General features: G+C 37.4%; 1 protein-coding gene across 2 annotated transcripts in view; it reads left to right on the top strand.

Moving 5' to 3' along the window:
• LOC143232823 (rho guanine nucleotide exchange factor 7-like) overlaps positions 1 to 18,042 on the top strand; it is a 113,147-nt gene extending 95,105 nt beyond the window's left edge. For both annotated transcript variants that reach the window (XM_076468737.1, XM_076468734.1), the window contains exon 16: positions 1,066 to 18,042. In XM_076468737.1, coding sequence (XP_076324852.1) covers positions 1,066 to 1,217 — 152 coding nt within the window. In that variant the 3' untranslated portion in view covers positions 1,218 to 18,042. The remainder of the gene's footprint in view (positions 1 to 1,065) is intronic.
• Positions 18,043 to 20,035: the final 1,993 nt, after the last annotated feature.

Genomic DNA, 20,035 nt, shown 5'->3' with positions numbered 1-20,035 from the left:
TCAAAAAGACACCTTCCTTAATTACAGTATTGTTTGATGCCTGATAGTAGTATTTAAAACATTTCTGACAACAGTTTCATCAAAGAAGAGTGTTTAGATTTATTTGCTTCAAACAGAAAAAACATGAACAATACAAAAAATCTACTTGCACTGAGGGTAAGAATACACCTGTTACAAATATTGCATTACATACAGAATATGAGCAAAATCAAATACCCAGCCAGAAATTTTAGCACAACTATCCACTTCATACTGTACAGTGCATTTAGATTCATTCCAGTACAAACCAAACAAAAATTACAATAGATAACAGGCATAAAAATGGCATCTTTGAAATCCTTTTTTCTTGTAAAGAGACTTTCAGATGTAACAGTACAAGACTAATGAAAATGCAAAACCCCCATTGCAGAACATGTTTTTGTAACATGGGTAGTTACAGACTCGTTGAAACAGATAAGTACAAGAAAATTAGACAGATTAAAGAACCTTTCTATGTAAACACACTAAAACCTTCACTCAGCACAGATACAGACTTAGAGATTGTAACCCAAACCAGAACCACTTACAGAACCAATGAAACTCAAGCATCACTAATCAAACAAATCCCCACATCCTTACCAAACACTCCTGAATGAACTAAAATCTGTTCTTCATTTGACCTGAAAACAGAGGACATTCTCGATTTATAAAAACACAAAAACTACCTGTGCAACGCAGTTGGTGCCCATTTGTACTTTTATATTAATATCTGTCAGTATATAAACAATGAATTAGGGTTACATTACCTGTTTATCTGTACTTGCTTAAAAATGGGATTCGAGATATTGCTCTGTGTAATGCTATGGAAATGTATATATTGGTATGCTTAGCACAAAAATTCTTTTTAATCACAATTTAGGGAAGAATAAGGAGGTGTAAGAGATATTACACTAGGCATTTTCATATTTTTGTTTTTTACTGTATTAGAGTAAGTGCTTGCTTTAATGTTTTGTGATTGTCTTTTAGTAAACAAACTTATATTAAATATTTCTTTTTTTTTAAGTTATATTTTTCCTTTACATAAAGGTCTGGCGTGGCCAGGTGGGTTAAGGCGTTCGACTCGTAATCTGATGGTCACGGGTTCAAATCCCCATCGTACCAAACATGCTTGCCTTTACAGCCAACTGTTTGTTGGTAAAAGAGTAGCCCAAGAGTTGGCAGTGGGTGGTGATGACTAGGTGCCTTCCCTCTAGTCTTACACTACTAAATTAGGGATGGCTAGTGCAGATAGCCCTTGAGCAGCTTTGTGCAAAATTCAAACCAAATCAAAACCTTTTCATAACTGCTTAACATTTTTAAACAGAAAATTATACAGCTGATATTAACTCTTGATGTATGGACTGTTAATTGTGGATACTGTGGAACAGAGAAAAATAAGATGCGAGATAAAGCTGATAACATATCTACATTAAAAACTAAAAATATTACTCTGAAAAAGGAAAAGCTTAAAAAAGAGACACAAGAAAAACTAGAAAACTTTGCCTTTAGTAACCATACCAAATTGTGGGCTTAACTTTCTAAACCCATACTTATATCTGAATTCTTCCAAAATTAGTGTTATAGGGTGCTGTCATTGTGTGATGAATATAAATCAGGATTTTAGGCTGGAAGTTGGTATCACCACTCGTACTGGTTCTTATATCACTCTTTAAACAATAAGGTGTGTGTTATGTAATTATTTATACCTTGTCATATAAGGTGTTTTTACAAACCCACTTAATTTGAAAAGCTTGAAATACAGTCATAAAACATTATTTTATTGTTTGAAAAAGAGAAATATGTTATTTGTACAGAATATTTGCTATGCTTCTAGGAATCAGTTCACAAAAAATAATGGATTATTTTGAAAATGTTCATCGTATGTACATGCTTGTAACCATTTTTTAATAAAAATTTGCATTGTTGTTGTAGAATTAAGTTGTATTCTTATTCTTTAATGTTTGGTGCCATAGTTAGTTATGTAGTGATTAGAAAAATAGTATTTTCTAATTTCATTTTTATGAATATGACTGCATTTTACTGTTTGGTGGTGAATCATACAGTGTAAAAAGATGTACACGATGTTTTTTTGCACATTAACACAGTTCACATACCTTATCTTATAAGTATGACTTGACAGTGCCTTGTTTCCTGTGTACACTAAGACAGTTATAATATAGACAATTTTAAATATTAGGAAGATACAAATAATAAAATATTAAATGCCTTTAACAAGTAATTATTAATAAATAAAAATAAAATGTATGACTACATCTGCTATATCTAGTGTTAATGATGCCATTCATCCTATACCAGGTCTTAAGCTGGTTGGAATGACAGAAATGATAGTGTTTGTGAGACAATTTATGTATATTAATTTGTTTGACAGCAGGTGGTAGGGTCTTTTACAGCCACTGTTAGTTAAGAGCAGTTATGCATGACATGGTGATTTGGAAACTTGACATGTAGTCAAGGGTTTGAATCCTATCTTAGAACATGCCTCACCTCATTCAGGTGTTGGAGCATTACAAAATGATGGTCAACCCCACTATTCATTGGTAAATAATAGTCCACAGAGTTTGTAGTGGGTGATGTTGACTAGTTTAATTTACTAGTCAATCACTTCAAAATTAGGGATGGCTAGTAACTTTGTTACTGATTTTGCTCCCTCCCTCTCAGACTGTTTTTGACACCTTATGCCTTTTATCTGTTGGTGTGAACCTTGCACTTTCTCTTCAATATGGTGGAATTCATAATGAGTTAAATGCCAGACAGTTTACTTTCAACAATTATGTTCTCAATATATTAGTTTCAGATAGTTCCTTTATTCTTTTAAGAGAAAATTTAGGCACAGGAAGATATTTACTGACCTGCCCAATCTTACTCTATACATATATGCACCCCAGTTCACCATGGAATCCTACCTTATTCCTCAGTCAGCTAATGGCCAGTAGAAATGGCCTACTGAGTTGGATGTCTCTCCCAGTTTATTTGCATATTCTTGAAGTATTCTTGTTCATTTCCTCAGTTTATTCATTGTGGGGAAATGTACTGATTTTGCTCCCTCCCTCTCAGACTGTTTTTGACACCTTATGCCTTTTATCTGTTGGTGTGAACCTTGCACTTTCTCTTCAATATGGTGGACTGGCTTCCCACATATTCTGAATAGGAGTCAGCCTGACATAAAACGTCAGTTCCTTATCGATACTACTCAGGTAGGCTGGTTGATAAACATGGAAAAATCCTTCCTTTTTCTTACTGGTTCCTTGTTCACATGAGTGTTTTTGACACCCATTTCAGTCTTTATCCTCTTCAGCTTTATTTTATGGCATGGGATATTTGGAAAGCCCTGTCTGCTCCCTTGCTTTATACTTATGAGGTTCTATTGCTCTTGAGGATGTCGTCTTTGCTGACGCCTCTCATACCTTCTAGTTGAGTTCATATGAGGTCCTTTCCACAATTCCTCCAAGACCAATGAATCCTTTGGATTCTGCCTTTATACATTATGCTTGATTTCTCTTGGTGAATGATCACAGTTTATCCTTTGGTGAGTGTTCTGCTTGCTCCTCCATGGCTAATTTTACATCTCTTTATGGATGCATCCCTTCAGAGCTGGGATGCATGGGACGACTGCCAACGGGCTTTGAGTTATTGGTCTGTGGTAGAACTTTCTCTTCTAATAGACCTCCTTGGTGTTTGTTTGTCTTTGGGTCATTTCTTCCTTTCTCAAGGGATCTGGTTGGTCAAGATCCAATGTGACATTATCCCAGGGAAGGCTCATACATTTCCCCAGGGTGCACTAATTAAGATCGCTGTGTTTTTCTCCTTGTATCTTGTTGGGCCCACAGTTATCACTTTCATTTGATGGTGTGTTGTGTATTGGGTGCTGTCACCTGGGTAGCATATTGTCTTTCCAATCTAGAATGGGTTTATCTGCTCTTTCTCATCTTACCATTTTCCTGATCCAGTGCATGCCCTCAATTTTAAAATTACCTTCACAGTTTCCTTTAAGGGTTTTATTCCAGGGCTTCCCTCTTCCTCTCGGAATCTTTCCCCTTCTCAGTTTGATTTATCTTTTTCTCCTATAGAGTTATTCCTCTTGTACCCTTCTCATCTTCTATTTTTCCTCATATACAGTCTGTCTCTCACCTTTTCCCTTGCTTCTCATCTTGGCCAGTCTTTGGATGAGATTCTGCAGTTGGGCGTGTTGACCACCACGCCGACGTTCATCTCATAATTTCTATTATATTGCAGATTATGCATTCTTTAGGTACTGTTTGTGGCTATACTTCACACTTCAGTGCAGCTATGGATAAGTCTATTCATACTTTCTTACGAGGGGCCCTTGCTTCGACTTCTTGTCTTAGATCTTACTGTGTGGCAAATGGTGCCTGGCCAGGTTTTTTATAACAATATAATTGCGTTGTACACCATGTTGATAACAGGCCCTCGTCCATGGCTCTGCAAGGTCACTGTAGAGATGGAATGTTCCAAAATATTGCTGGCACATTTTATATTTTGCATAGGGTTTCGTGGTTACCAATTGCACTGTATCTGATGACGACAGCCCACTGAACTCTCCAACGTGAGATCCTTCTTCAATTGAAGTACAAGATCCTTGCTATCTTCCAGTTCTAAGCTGCTGATGTGGTGGACCATGTAGGTTTCCTCCAGAATGGTTGCCACTAAAATAGTTGGCTATAACCATTCAGTCAAGAGTAGGGCAGTGATATTCTGGTGTAGATGCGACGTGGCCTCCATTGGTGTCGATGTGTCCCATTAAGGTGGGCGTGGCCTTTTGATATTTATGCTTTCACTGTAGTGGAACCATCGCCTAACTAGATGACGTGACCTCCATACACTTTTCGCTGGTGCATACTGTTAACCATTGTATAATGAGTTGAGCCATTGTGCATGCAGTTCACCCTTTTATTGGGTGTCCTCATCTTACCCTCGCTTGCCCTTTGGTGTGGATTCCTGTATGTAGTGAGGGAACCTCCCAGGGACCACTTTACCTCCTCTAGGATCTAAACATCCACCCACTTGTTTGCTATGCGTGGTAACCCATGAAGAGGAGGAGAGGATCCTGGTGGTTTAGGGGTCCAACCCTAATACACCACTTTGGCCTTGAATTCCTGTAGACGGGTAGCCTTGGGGTTGGACCCCCTTGGGTCAATTGGCTGGTCTACTTTGGCTAGGGTCAACCAAGTACCAGTGTTGGATGTTCTCAACGGGTGTTGTGGACATTGTACCTGATGCTGGTGTTTGGGTGTAGTGCTCACGAAAATATTGTGCTCGTCAATATTCTTTGGACAATTATTGGGGGAGGGTCTACTGTTTCTCCCTCATGCCACTTTCTCCTCCACCTTAATATGGGATTATAGCTAATCTTGTGAGAGAAGGGAAGTACTGTATTGAAAGTTATCATTTTCCTACACTGAAAATGTATTTGGGATAACTTACCACTTTTCCGGTACATGCTCTTACTGACAAACTTCGAAGTGAGAGTTTGTTAAAGGAGTGTAGGCAGAGCTACATGCGTCACGAGAGTATGCCATGCTCTTATTGGTTAATAAGTGACGCATGGTGACTTGCATGAAAGATGCATATAATATTCCAAATCCAAAAGGAGGGAGCAGAAGGCTTGTAGCATTCATAAATAAAATGTTCCCATATAGAGGGCAGTACTGAATGAGAAAGCTTATCTTGTGAGAGGGGTAAGTACCGATCGGAAATGCATTTTCAGTGTAAGAAAATTCTAACTATCCACAGTTCTAATAGACAACCTTCATGTATTATATTTTTGCTTTAAACCCCTCGGTGTGGATTCCTGTACGTGGTGAGGGGACTTCCCAAGGAAGGTTCTGTTCTGTCTGGTTACCTTCTCTGGGATCTAAACATTCACCCTCGTGTTTGCCGTGCGTAGCGACCCGTGAAGGGGAGGAGAGGATCCTGGTGGTTGAGGGGTCCAACCCTAACACACCACTTTGGCCTTGAATTCCTGTAGACGGGCGGCCTTTGGGTGGCTTCCCTTGGGTCAATCGGCTGGTCCACTTGGGCTAGAATCAATCAAGTACCAGTGTTAGAAGTTCTCAACGGGTGTTGTGGACATTGTGCCTGATGCTGGTGTTTGGGTATAGTGCTCACGAAACCCTGGCGTTGCTGCATTGTCCTTGCATGACTTTGTAGTGCATCCCCTTGTAGGGCTCCATGGTGGGTGTGGGGGTCAGTGGGTACCGAAATTTTTCTTTTTTCCTATGGATCCTCCTTCAAAAAATTTAAATAAAATAGTGAAAAAACAGTCATTGAGTAAGCGACCACGTCTTGAAGACTCTGAACAGCAATCTTCAACATCTGTAACACACGTACCTCATTTTCTTACATTACATTCTCTTTTGGAAAAGCCTTTAGGGCAATTTTCCCCATTTTTTATTCAGAAGGGACTAGAGGGACTTGCTGGCTCTCCAAAGTCGGTAAAGAAGCTTCTATCTGGAGACATATTGGTTGAAACATCCACATCCCAACACAGTGAACTCCTTGAATTCAAAGGCAATTGGGGATATACCTATTGAGGTTACACCTCATTCTACTTTGAATTCATCACGAGGAGTTATTGTTAAGAGGGATTTGAAGAACGTCCCCAAGTCAGAGATTCTCGCTGGTTTCTCCACTCAATGAGTTTCTGCAGTGAAACGCATCTCCACTCGCAAAGATGGAGTTACACTGCCAACAAATACCCTCGTTTTGACATTTACTTCATCACGTGCATCTGCCACAATCAAGGCAGGTTATCTCATTTCCAGGGTATGGCCATACATTCCAAACCCTCTCCGATGTTTCCAATGTCAGAGATTCGGCCACTCAAAGACATCATGTTGTGGTTCCCTGACATGTGCTTGTTGTGGGGGCAAGGACCACGATGCCTATGAATGTGACATGGACCCACATTGCATCAACTGCAATGGTTCTTGCCCAAAATGGTTGGAGGAAAAAGAGGTGCAGCGTTTGAAAACGATACATAACATTAGTTATCCTAAGGCTCAGAAATTGCTGCCCACCACTCCATCTTAGACATATGCTGCTGCACTTCATTCCACAACTACAGTGGGATCTCTCTGTGCCTCCAAGAGAATCGTTTTCAAAATAAATGAAAAGCCTTTTGACCTCCATGGTTAAAAAGGTTGAATCGATTTCCACACCCATCTCTGTTCCTCCCATACATTCCAACAAACCTCAAGATCCACATCCTTCAGTTTCAAATACAGGCATTTCTTCTGATACATCTTTTTCTCCCACCCCAAGAGCCAAAACAATCATTTGTTCACGTCCTCAGTCACTGGAATTCCCTTCCAATAACAAAGACCTGCCCACATGACCCAGGGCAGGATCCGACGACAGCACTCCACCACAGACCACCTAATTCGTCTTAAAACATCAGTCAGAGAAGCCTTTCTCAAACGCCAACATCTTGTATCAATATTCTTTGACATTGAGAAAGTTTACAACACAACATGGAGGTATGGCGTTTTGCGAGACCTCCATACATATGGGTTATGTGACCATTTACCCATGTTTATTAAAAATATTTAATGGACAGGAGATTCCAGGTTTATGTGGGTTCGACACTTTCCCGTTCTTTTGTACAGGAACTTGGAGTCCCTCAAGGCTGTTTTGAGTGTTACACTTTTCAGTATAAAGATAAATGCCATCACTGAACAACTCCCTCTCACTATTGCGAATGGGCTGTATGTCGATGACTTTCACATCTCATGTCAGTCGTCGAACATGAGATATATTGAGCGGCAACTACAAACTGCCCTCAATCGTGTACTGAAGTGGACTATGGCGAATGGCTTTAATTTCTCTCTCTCTAAAACTGTATGCATGCACTTTTGCTGCCAACGGGGTATTCACCCTGATCCTGAACTTCATATCAGTGAAGTTTCGCTGCCTGTGGTCCCTGAGACCAAGTTCTTGGGGCTTATCTTTGACTGTAAGCTGACCTTTATACCACACTTAAAGCAGCTTCGGGTCAAATGCACAAGAGCACTGAACATCCTCCGTGTCCTCTCTTCTACCAGTTGGGGAGCAGATGGATGTTCAATGTTAAAGGTATATCATGCTCTTATTCGATCAAAACTTGACTATGGATCAATGGTCTATGGCTCTGCCAGACCCTCAGCCTTAAGGATGCTGGACCCCATTAATCACCAAGGACTTCGACTCTGCACTGGGGCTTTCCATACCTCTCCAGTTCAAGCTTATACATTGAATCTCATGAACCTTCTCTGCAACTTCGCTGTTTGCAACTATCTTTACAATATTCTTTGAAACTTCGTTCCTTAACAAAGCATCCCACCTGGGGATGTGTTTTCCTTCCTCGGTGTGCCGTACTTTTTCAGAACAGACGATCTGCCATTGCTCTGTTTGGCCTTCACATCCGGGCGCAGTTGGATGAATTGGGTCTGTCCTTGGATAACATTGCAAATTTCACAGGTCAGCCCATCCCTCCATGGCTTATTACAGCCCCCAAATGTGACCTTTCTTTCAGTCATCTGAAAAAGGCAGATACTCCAGATTGGAAGTACCGTCTTTTATTTAATGAACATCTTTAAACAATCATTCTGTTCCCATTTATACAGATGGTTCCAAATCAGGTAATTCAGTGGGCTCTGCTTTGGTTTGCTGCAGTTCGGTAGTTGCACGCAGAATCCCCTCCTCAGCTTCTGTGTTCACTGCTGAACTGTATGCCATATCTCTTGCCCTGGGTCATATTGCAGCTGAGCAGAACTCCAACTGCACTATTTATACTGATTCGCTTTGTTCTCTACTTGCCCTGGAATTGCTACACGTTGGCTCACACCCTGTTCTCGCTGATATTCAAAACTGACTGGCCCGTTTCTCATTAACTGCTACTTCTATCCAGTTTCTCTGGATACCAGGTCATGTTGGTATTCGCGGGAACGAGCTTGCAGACACGGCAGCTAAATCTATTTGCTCCGGCACTATCACCACTGTGCCTATTCCGTACATGGACTATGGTTTTGTATTCAAGGCTTGGCTCCGTGCCAGCTGGCAGTTCACTTGGAGTGAGCAACGAGACAACAAGCTTTTTCAAATAAAACCCTATATTGGGCTTTGGCCATCTAGCTTCCGTAAAGTTCGGAAGTAGGAAGTTGTTCTAACATGACTATGCATTGGTCACAGTTTTTTTAACTCATCGTTTTCTTTTATCTGGAACTGATGCACCAATGTGAAGTTTGTGTAACACTCAAATCACTATCAGTCACATTTTACTTTCTTGCCATCGTTTCAATTCTCAACGACGGAAATATTTTAAACATGTTTTTTCCCAAGGTTTATCTGTAACATTGGACAGTGTTATTGGTGATGGTGACACTGTCTACCTTGATAAAGTTTTTAGTTTTTTAATGGCCATTAGTCTTTTTAATCTCATTTAAGTGTTGCATATTTATTCATTACACTTTTTTAATTGTTGTTCCCTTTTCAGTCTCAATCTCTCTAGTTCAATTTGACATTGGAAAATGGCCAGAACATTAAATAACTCGACACCAGGACTGGAAAGGCCAACTTCAGGTGACTAACGCTGCTGTTTGAACTACTCGTTAGTCGTCCTGGCGAGTTGTTATTACACTTTTGCTGCATGTCATTTAACACTTTTACTACTTTACCTTTTAGTACTGGCGATAATGACACATAACCCGGAACCAGGACTGGAAAGGCCAACTTCAGGTGACTGACGGTGGTTCTTGAACTTACCTGTTAGTCTTCCTGGCGGGTTATGATCATTACCATTCTGCTAGAGTAAGTACTTTACAACTTTGTAGACTGGATGTCACCATTGGTTTTACGCAATTTTCTGTTGTAATTGCTGTTTTGTTTAATTTATTTTTACCGGACGTTTGGCGCAGATAGCCTAGCTGCTTTGTGCCATAAAATCAATTTTGCTTTACAAAAAACGCAAGATATATTACTTTTTGTGTTGTGAATTTTCATGTCTTTAGCACTGAAAGAAGCCACTTGCTTTATACAAGAAATTGAGTTTTAAACGCTGTTTCACTTCATAGCTCTGCTTTAAATAATTTATGCAGAAAAAATATTTATTGCTGTAGAAATGCATGCATAGCATAACAAGGAAATCTGCACCACTCTAGACAGATTACTGTTTCAGCAAAAACAAACTTGAAGTGAAGAATGTGAGATTACCATTAGTATTTACTCAATCTGCCTTTTGCAGTATGTAAGGGAGAAATATGCTAACATATCTTATTTACAAGATCTTGTGATTGGCCTGACCATGAGAGAGTAGTGGTGCCCTAACCTTCAAGTCATCGTTTTGTGATGTGGGATTATCTGGTTTGAAAACACTGGTAAGCTGATCAGTAACATTGTTAAGAAGGAGAACTTGCTTAAGAATTGTGATGTGTTGAGCAGCAGTGGCCATCCCTTTGCATTCGACTAACTGCGGTTGTTCAGCTACCCAAGTTGCACCTCACACCATCAGAGAAATACTGACATATATTGTCACAACTTACAAATAGTTTAACGAAATGTGGAGAATAATCTAGCATTGTATCTTATACTATGAAGATAACTTCTAGTAGTAAGTTGTAAAAAAAGTTTAATGAAGATTTGTTTATGTGAAAAAAAAAAAATCTACATGTTTCAACATAACTTGAATCTGTGTTTTTCACATCTGTACCTGGCATGCAATAGTAGCAGCTGTTTGACCTAGATCATTCTACTCGCCCCACAAAATTCATTCTGTTGCGTTTTACACCCAGAGCTTGCAGTTGTTTGTTTATATTGTGATGTCACCCTATTCACTGTGATAATAATACTGCAAGTGACCTCGTGGCTTCTTGATTATTTTAATCACCTTCTCATCATTCAGCTATGCAATCTTGCGAAAATATGGTTATTTACTAAGCACGGTAGTACTTACTATGTAAGGATGGGCTGTGAAAATAATGGCTGTCCTATTTAATCTATTATTCTATGATACAAAGAACTGTTAAAGTTTAGTTGTAACCTTACTTGAGCACCTAATTACCATTATCGAGTGTTTCACAGCTTGTATAACAGTAACATTATTCTGTTCTTCTACTACACTTATATTTGTGTAGAAATAATAAAAAGAAAAGCTACTACTCGGCAATGAGTTCACTTTATACGAATACATTGTTTCCATGTTTCACAAATAGTCGTATTTCTGGTCGCTAGATGGGAGAACAAATTAATATCACTGTGTTATAAAAATAAAATATTCACTTATCAACCAGCTTTGTGGAAATTGTTTTAAAAAAGAGGGGAGCAAGTATTTTCACTAAAATTAAATTTAATGTAGAGATGTCAGTGCCAACAAATACTGAAACAAGGTAGACATGAATGTACGAAAATCCCTACATAAGTAGCCAGAAAGTATTGGCTCAATCTTACAAGCTTATGGGTGTGTGTGTGTGTGTGTGTGTGTGTGTGTGTGTTTCTAACAGCAAAGCCACATTGAACTATCTGCTGAGTCCATCGAGGGGAATCAAACGCGTGATCTTAGCGTTACAAGTCCGTAGACTTATCGCTGTACCAGCGGGGGACGCAAGTTTATGGTATTTTTATTTAGCTATACAATTTTGCAGTAGTTATAAGATATGGTTTCAGACATTAATACTTTAGAGGTGAACTTGTTGTAGAAATCTCAGACAATTTTTCTTGTGCAGTAGGTGGTTTCTAGTTCTACTTGTAAACCATTTACTAGCAACCAGTTTAGGCCCAAGAACAATGCACTACGTGCAAGCATTGGTGGTAAGAAGCATGAAGTGATACCACCGAATGCGCAAGCGATGTTACCCTGGTGTATGGACAAAGTTTTTATTACCATCAGCTATCGTCATAGAACTAACACCCAAATATTTTTTTGCGTGATAAACAGGCTCCAGTCGCTTGAACAGTTATCTGTTTAAGTGATGACATTTTATTAGTGCATATTTGTAGCTACAAACATTTTAATTCAATTCCAAGCTGAAATACTCATCAGCGAGTAAAGAAGGAAGGAGTTATGCAAAGAAGCTACTTTTGCATGTACTATATGACATCAAATAAAAAAATGCAGCTTCCATAGTACTTAGTCCCTGTTTGAATATTATGTAAAGAATGTGAACTTGATAAAAAGACATGAACTTGGTGAATTGATCGAAGTGTTTTCCGATGTGTCTGTAACAGCTAGAACAACAATTGCATGTAATCACAGAGACACAAGTAACATGGGTGCAGTCCAATAACTAATGTTCAGTTCTAGAAATACCAAGGATTTTCCTAGCATTGAAATCAAACAAAAGTTGAAGGATGGGATAATACAATCTCCACAGAGTGCTTGGTTACCTCCATATGTGATTGTAAGAAAGAAGTTCTACATGGAATTTAAGTGAGTGGATCTGATGTTCATCAACGCATTTCCTACACTGCAGTTGGATAAATCATTGTTAGTGTTAATACATATTTCACAGGTAAATGCAGAGATTAACATCGGGGATAGAGGAAATTATTTTATAATGTATTTAACGAGCTCAGACTGAAATGATCTTTGTTACTTTTTAACCCTAATTGTAATATTTTATATTTTAATGCAACAAGAATGCAGATTTAAAATTGAACCACGAAAAATGTGAATTCATGTACATGGAAGTGGAATTTCTCAATCACCTAGTGAGTAGATATGCATTTGCACAAACATTAGTGGTTTTGTTTGTTTGTTTTGAATTTCGTACAAAGCTAAACGAGGGCAATATGCGCTAGACTTTCCTAATTTTGTAGTGTAAGACTAGAGGGAAAGCAGCTAGTCATCACCACCTACTGCCAACTCTGAAAGGGCGATTATGTTTATGTAGAAAGTTAAATCAATCACGCTACAATTTTACAAAATGTTCAAAATCGGTAAAACACTTTTATAACAAATTCTTTACGTTTCGGGCGGAAGCCCTTCGTCAGGCAGTTTAAACCATGATACATAAAAAGGGGCTAGACAATCGTAGAAGAGTTAGAATATAAACAGATACTAAATTACATACGTACTCCGTGGAGCACGTTAACAGAAATATTGTTTAAAGGAACATTTGTGAAGCGATTGTATAAACAGTTCTAAAAGTGATAGTAGGTCCGGCATGGCTTATCTTTGCAATCCATCAGAGTTAAGGCACTCGACTCGTAATCCGAGGGTCGCGGGTTTGAATCCCCGTCACATCAAACATGCTCGCCCCTTCAGTCGTGGGGGCGTTATAATGTACGATCAATCCCACTATTCGTTAGTAAAAAAGTCGCCCAAAAGTTGTCGGTGGGTGGTGATGACTAGCTGCCTTTCCTTACACTGCAAAATTAGGGACGGCTAGCGCAGATAGCCCTCGTGTAGCTATCGCGAAAAAAAAAATTGGCGCAGTGATCACAACCAAGTTTCTTGCTGCGAACAACCAAAACCATTGTGTTCTTTATTGAACTCTTTGGCCTGCCTCATATTCCAGCAGTCCAGAAGAGCAGTTGCTGGATCTTCATCACCTCTAGTTTGCGCAGTATTAGAAGCGGAAGTTTCATCGCTTCTTGAAGTTGCTTCTGTTAGATGTTCAACTGGATCTTGCTTTGAAGTTTAGGTTCTTGGGGTTTTTCTTACAAACTTCAGTATATCATGTTGCCGCTTCATATCATGGGCTGAAGCCTGAAATGCCAAAATTCCTTTATTCAAAAATAAATGTATTAGCATAACTTCTTATTAAACTTTCACCACAAGGACTAAAAATATAGATTTTCTAATTATTCTAATAAATTTTCATATGAAAACTATTTTTGTGATCATCTTTTAATTTTTTTGGCATAATATAAGCCCTCTAGTACAACGATATGTCTATGGACTTACAACGCTAAAATCAAGGGTTCGATTCCCCTCGGCCTGGCATGGCCTAGCGCGTTAAGGCGTGCGCTTCGTAATCCGAGGGTCGCGGGTTCGCGCCCGAGTAGCGCCAAACATGCTCGCCCTCCCAGCCGTGGGGGCGTTATAATGTGACGGTCAATCCCACTATTCGTTGGTAAAAGTAGCCCAAGAGTTGGCGGTGGGTGGTGATGACTAGCTGCCTTCCCTCTAGTCTTACACTGCTAAATTAGGGACGGCTAGCACAGATAGCCCTCGAGTAGCTTTGTGCGAAATTCCAAACAAACAAACAAACAATCGATTCCCCTCGGTGGGCTTAGCAGATACCCCGATGTGGCTTTGCAATAAGAAAACAAACAGAATATGAACAAACAAAATTAATTTAACGTTTAACTGTTTTTGCAAATATTGTTTTTAGGTGACTCTGTTCCGCTTACATAAGGAATTTTATATAAGTATATATCAACAAGCATAAATATAGTGAAATATAGTTTTACCAAGCCACACAGTTACTACACATATGTAGTACTATGGTGTTATGGTTCATGTTTACATCTAATATTTGAATAATTTTTCTATGCGAGTACTAGCCTACAAAGCCTAGTATCCAAATTTCTTATCCTGTCAGTATGAAAATACAAGCAAATAGAGATTCAATATCCCGAGCAAAAACATGAGATGTATTTTATTTCCTTAGACGGTCAGATGCTATCTCGCACTACGTTTAACCTTTTTGGTAATATGCATATTAAAAGAACTTGTCTGTGCCTGAATAAATTAAATGTTTAACCGCCACAGTTTGGCTTTAAGTACTGAAAGTTAAAGTACTTTAACCAACCAGTACTGAAAAGATCGACAACGAAAACGTCAATTCAGGCTAAATCTCCAATCCATGAACTTTTAATTTTGCTCTAGAATAGAAAAACCTAAAAAATAACATTAAGCATCAACGTTTAACGTTAATAGCGTAGAAGTCTACATCATCTTTCAAACTCGCCTTTTTTTCTCCGTCTGCTCCTAATATGGTAGATGACTGAAACCAAACGTGGTTTTGATACCCGTTGTGGACAAAGCAAAGAGGGCCCATTCTGTTGCTTTGTACTTAATTTTAAACATACATAAGAAGACTACAAGAAACATCCTATTGAAAATAAATGGTAATAACTAATAAGTATTAATAAGCTATATAAAATAAATGTAAAGAAAATGCATAATATAAGCATCTCAGTTGATCATTAGAAGAAATAGATTACTTCTTAAGTGGGATTTTCAACTGATATCAAATTTTAGATAATAGTACCAACCTCTTCCTACTTATCAGCGAGTTAGTGCTTCTAGTTGCTTCTTGAATTTTCCTCGCTCTTGTTTTAGTTCGACACAAGTGGACTTCGTTAGCATTTTTGTTTCATATAAAAGTGTATGCTTCTGCCTTAATGTATTTAAAAATATATCGTTGATACAGTATACTTATGAGTGTACCATTAACATATTGCTGAGTTAGTGTATTTAAAAGCAGTACTTAAAGTTAGGCGAGGTACCAACCCGTTCTTTCCAGGAAGGCCCGAAACAGTCATTTTACTTCTTACTAAATTGTTAGCTACTCAAAAATAGAAAGTACAACAGTAGATGCAGTAAATATTTTTGGAAGGAAAACTATATTTTTTCTTCTTAAAAATGCCTAAGAGCAAGGCAAGGATAAGACGAAGTAGTATATTAACGTAGTGAATGAACCCTATCGCTATGAGATCAGTTTGTCACTAATTTCGTAACCCCAAAGTAATCATAGGGATTTCTATACAGTCTACATCTATTTATATGATTTTGTTTTGAATTTCGCACAAAGCTACACAAGGGCTATTTGCACTAGCTGTCTCTAATTTAACAGTGTAAGACTAGAGGGAAGACAGCTAGTTATAACCACCCACCGCAAACTCTTGGGCTATTCTCTCACCAACGAATAATGGAATTGGCCGTTACATTATAACACCCCCACGGCTGAAAGGGCGAGCATGTTTGGTGCGACAAGGATTTGGATCCGCGTCCCGCAGATTACGAGTCGAACGCCTTAACCCGCATGCCCATGCCGGGCTTCATCTGTTTATATTTAATTTTATTGCTCTTTGAACCAAATATAACTAAAGGTCCTGCCACAGAAGCTGCAAATCACTCGGCAAAAGTGCAGCTCACGTTACCTGATCGAATTAAGTTACGTGCTAGCTGTTTCTGAGTATACCTCGTAAAGAGTTTTTCATTATCTTACCTGACACAACTGCATAAGTTTCTAATTTTTATATTTTAATCACTTTTGTAATAATAGATATGTGTATTTCACACATTTAAAAACAAGGAATAGAGTACTCCGTTTAAATATTTCACAAACCATATCACTTCTTTTCCCCCCACTTCAAGCACTGTTTAAAGAGTGTTCGTTGATTTATAGTATTTAAGAGTGTACCCTTGCTTTAGCGCATATAGAATATATCTCTGGTTTAGCGTATTCAGAATGTATCATTGGTTTGATATAGTTAAGATTGTGTTCTTAATTTAGCGTATTTAAGAGTGTATTGTTGGTTTAACGTGTTTAAAAGTATATCACTGGCTTAGCATTTTATTTCACATTAAATATGAAGTATGTTTAGACTTATTACGTTTTTGGTCATCCTAGCCTTTTTGGTTTCTCAAAGTACATAAACTCGATGTTCCACATAGCCTCCTGTGAGTGTCTTTCACTTATCCAAAAACTCGCTTACTTTATCATTTTCACGTATGTGATTCCATTTAGCATAAAAAATCTTTTTCTCAAACAGTTCATTAATTTTAAAGTCCTTTTTAATTTATCATGTAATAACCTAAATGCATTTAGGTATGTGAATAATACTATGGTATTGCTTCTAATATATTATTTGGTATTATAGAGTAGACCAACTATTTAATGAGGATATCATCTATTTCCTTTCACCAAATTTAAAATTTAATCTGCAAGTAAATAAATTTTTTTCGTTCATATATTCCCACAAAGTAAATGGGTTCTGGTACTGAAAATCAAGGGATCTTGACAAGTAACTTAATAGGAAGAAAGTTTTTTGAATAGAAAATTGATTTGAAACTCATAAAAGATAAATTAAGAGCAACGTGAAACATAATACTGTGTAATTTTATTTCTATTTTATTTGTGTGATGAACTTCGCGTAAAGCTAAACTGTAAACTATCTGCACTAGCAGTCATTAATTTCGTAGTTACAGGATAAAAGGAAAGCAGCTAGTCAAGATAAAAATGTAAACCTTCCCAATATTTAGCCCATGAATTTGTAGTGTTCCGTCAGCTTTCAGTGTTCAGACTAGTAACTTAATAGTTTTTTTATTGATATTATATGAAATATTTCAGAGAAACTTTTGACCAACAATTTTTAGAAGTTGAAACAAGTTGTACACTTCTAATATTACCATAAGGTGTACATCACCCATAGTTTTTGTGCTTCAAAGGAAATTCATTTTGGCAGTGACTTCTAATACGCAAAATATAGATTTTAAATATGTTTTACACAGTCCTGCCTTGTAATTCGAAATAAAAATAACTAAAAGTAATGTGAACAAAAACAACCTGTAGTATAACATTTTTATCTCCAATATTAGGCTTATTGCTTTAAAATGCCAGCTATCGTAGTTCTAAACCTTTATATCGTTATCAATTAGTGTGTTCTTTGTTCTTATTGTTGCTGTTGTTTTATTTAACTTTTCAAAGGTTAACCTGACTTGTTGGACTTTCACACTTTATTATCAAGTATGTGTAATCGTTGGTATCCCACTGCCTGAAATATACCTTGTATTAAAATAGTTATTTTTGTAACAGAATTTCTGTCCAATAATTTTAATCGAATTTCATTAACTTAAAACGTTTTTTAATATTTAAAGGTTATCAAGTTTCATGATTTGCGACTCCCCTAATTTTTCAATTCACGTGATTTATTTGTATTCTATATTATATAACAACCAGTTCTTCTTTGGATTATTAATACACCACTTTGTGTACTGAGAAAAATGCAGAATATTTTCGTTTGTATGTATTTACAAGTTATTAAAGCAGTTAACCTTTATGTTCAATTTTCATTTTCAATTCGAAACATTTACTACTGTATCTTACGTTTAACTCTGATGATAAGGAAATCAAAATATTCTATAAGCCTTCCTCGCATAATTAAGTTAAATCTTGACTTCAAATAATGGTTTAAGAAGATACATTACAAAAACGATGTTCACCATTTACATACTAAACCAACGACGGGCTTAGCAACAACTAAATCTTTTTGTTCAATAACAAACGGAATATTTCCTCGTGTTTGTTTATTTTTGAAATTCGCGCAAAGCTACACGCGGGCTATCTGCTCTAGCTGTCTCTAAAGTAGCAGTCATCACCACCCACCCCAACTCTTCGCCTACTCTTTTACCAACGAATAATGAGATTGATCGTCACATTATAAAGCTCCTACGAATTTACAACACTAAAATCAGGGGGATCGATTCCCCTCGGTGGGCTCAGCAGATAGCCCGATGTAGCTTTGCTTTAAGAAAACACACACATAGAGCACTTTATTTGTATAAATATTATCTGATTGTATAAAGTGCCTCTAAACGATTATTTTGAGAATATAATTTTGAAATTCAGACCATATGCTACTAAAATAGTAAGAAATGATGCTGTTCCCCGCTGGTGCAGCGGTAAGTCTTTGGATTTGCAACACTAAAATCAGGGGTTTGATTCCCTGTAACAGATAGCCCGATGTAGCTTTGCTAAAAGAAAACACACACACAGAAACCATGCTCACAATATGTATATAAATTTCTCACCACAAGGCACAACACTAATAAAATTTAATGGGTCTACTTTCTGCAATAGTACATTGGTTAAACTCGTATGAATTAATTACAGTGTAATGGGTAGAACGACTAAGACTATTACACACAAAAAAAGTACAAGGTTGCATAATAAAACAATAGTGGGGTAATTAACATATTCATGTATTATCCTCATTTTAATGTGACAGTTGAAATAGATGCTAATTTCACTCTTCCGTAATTCATTTAAAACAAAACTTAAATAAGGAGTGTCCATGCCATTTTACTGAATTTTCATGCAAATAATTGATTATTTTTCTTGGGTAAAGGTTACATGCCTATGTTTACTCGCTGCAGTAAGATAAGTCGATCTCTAGGGGTTAATAAGACTTGTGCAAGGTGGTATGAGTTAGCCTTCCCCTCCTTGTCTGGATCATTTTAGAATAAATTTAGTTATAGATAATTAAAGGATTGTGGCAGTGGTGGGATTAAAGAATTTTATCAACCAGTTCTATCTCGCTTTACACATCCCCATTTTTTGCAATAAAAAATAATAAAAATATTTTAGTGGCATAATTTACTCAGCATGCTCTAAGTATTTATAAATTGCCACTTGATTATCATCAAAATCTTTATTCCTTCCACGTTTGACCATGTTGTCATCAGCTGTGTTTTTTCTTAGCCACATTTGAACTGAAAAAGTGGAATCCCATGATTCCAACTGAAGGCCGATCAAATTAATTGTCATCAGGTTTGCCACAATTTCTACTGTAAGGCGGCTTCTTTTATATGAATATATGATATTTATTCTTGAAAACCCTCCTTCTGCCTCTGTGGAACTAAGAGCAACAGTATTGATGATATTTTTAGCCTTTTTTACGGTTCTTAGAATCTCATGATTATGATGATTTCGTAGGACATTTTTCACATAATCACGAAAATCATTAATGCTTAGTAACTGCATACAATTTTTCTGCAGCGGCTCTTCAAAGGACAACAATTTTATCAATATTCCAAGAATCTGGCTCAAGTATGTTTACCAGTTCATGAATCTTACTGTCATTTTCTTGTGCATTATTTTTTTTATTTTAAGTGATCATGATCACAATCCATCAATCTGGTTTTCATACTTTTTACTACTGTTTCCAGCAGTTTCTGACGAGGAAGGCCTACATATCTTTGGTTTTCAACAAACTCAATATTCATAAATGCGTCAGAAGCAATGGTTTCATTAATTTGTTAAAGGTTACCCTA

The sequence above is a fragment of the Tachypleus tridentatus genome, chromosome 11 (assembly GCF_004210375.1).
Source record: "Tachypleus tridentatus isolate NWPU-2018 chromosome 11, ASM421037v1, whole genome shotgun sequence".
Taxonomy (NCBI): Eukaryota; Metazoa; Arthropoda; class Merostomata; order Xiphosura; family Limulidae; genus Tachypleus; species Tachypleus tridentatus.
The sequence above is the reverse complement of the archived record's forward strand: the minus strand, read 5'-3'. Positions and strand labels throughout refer to the sequence as shown.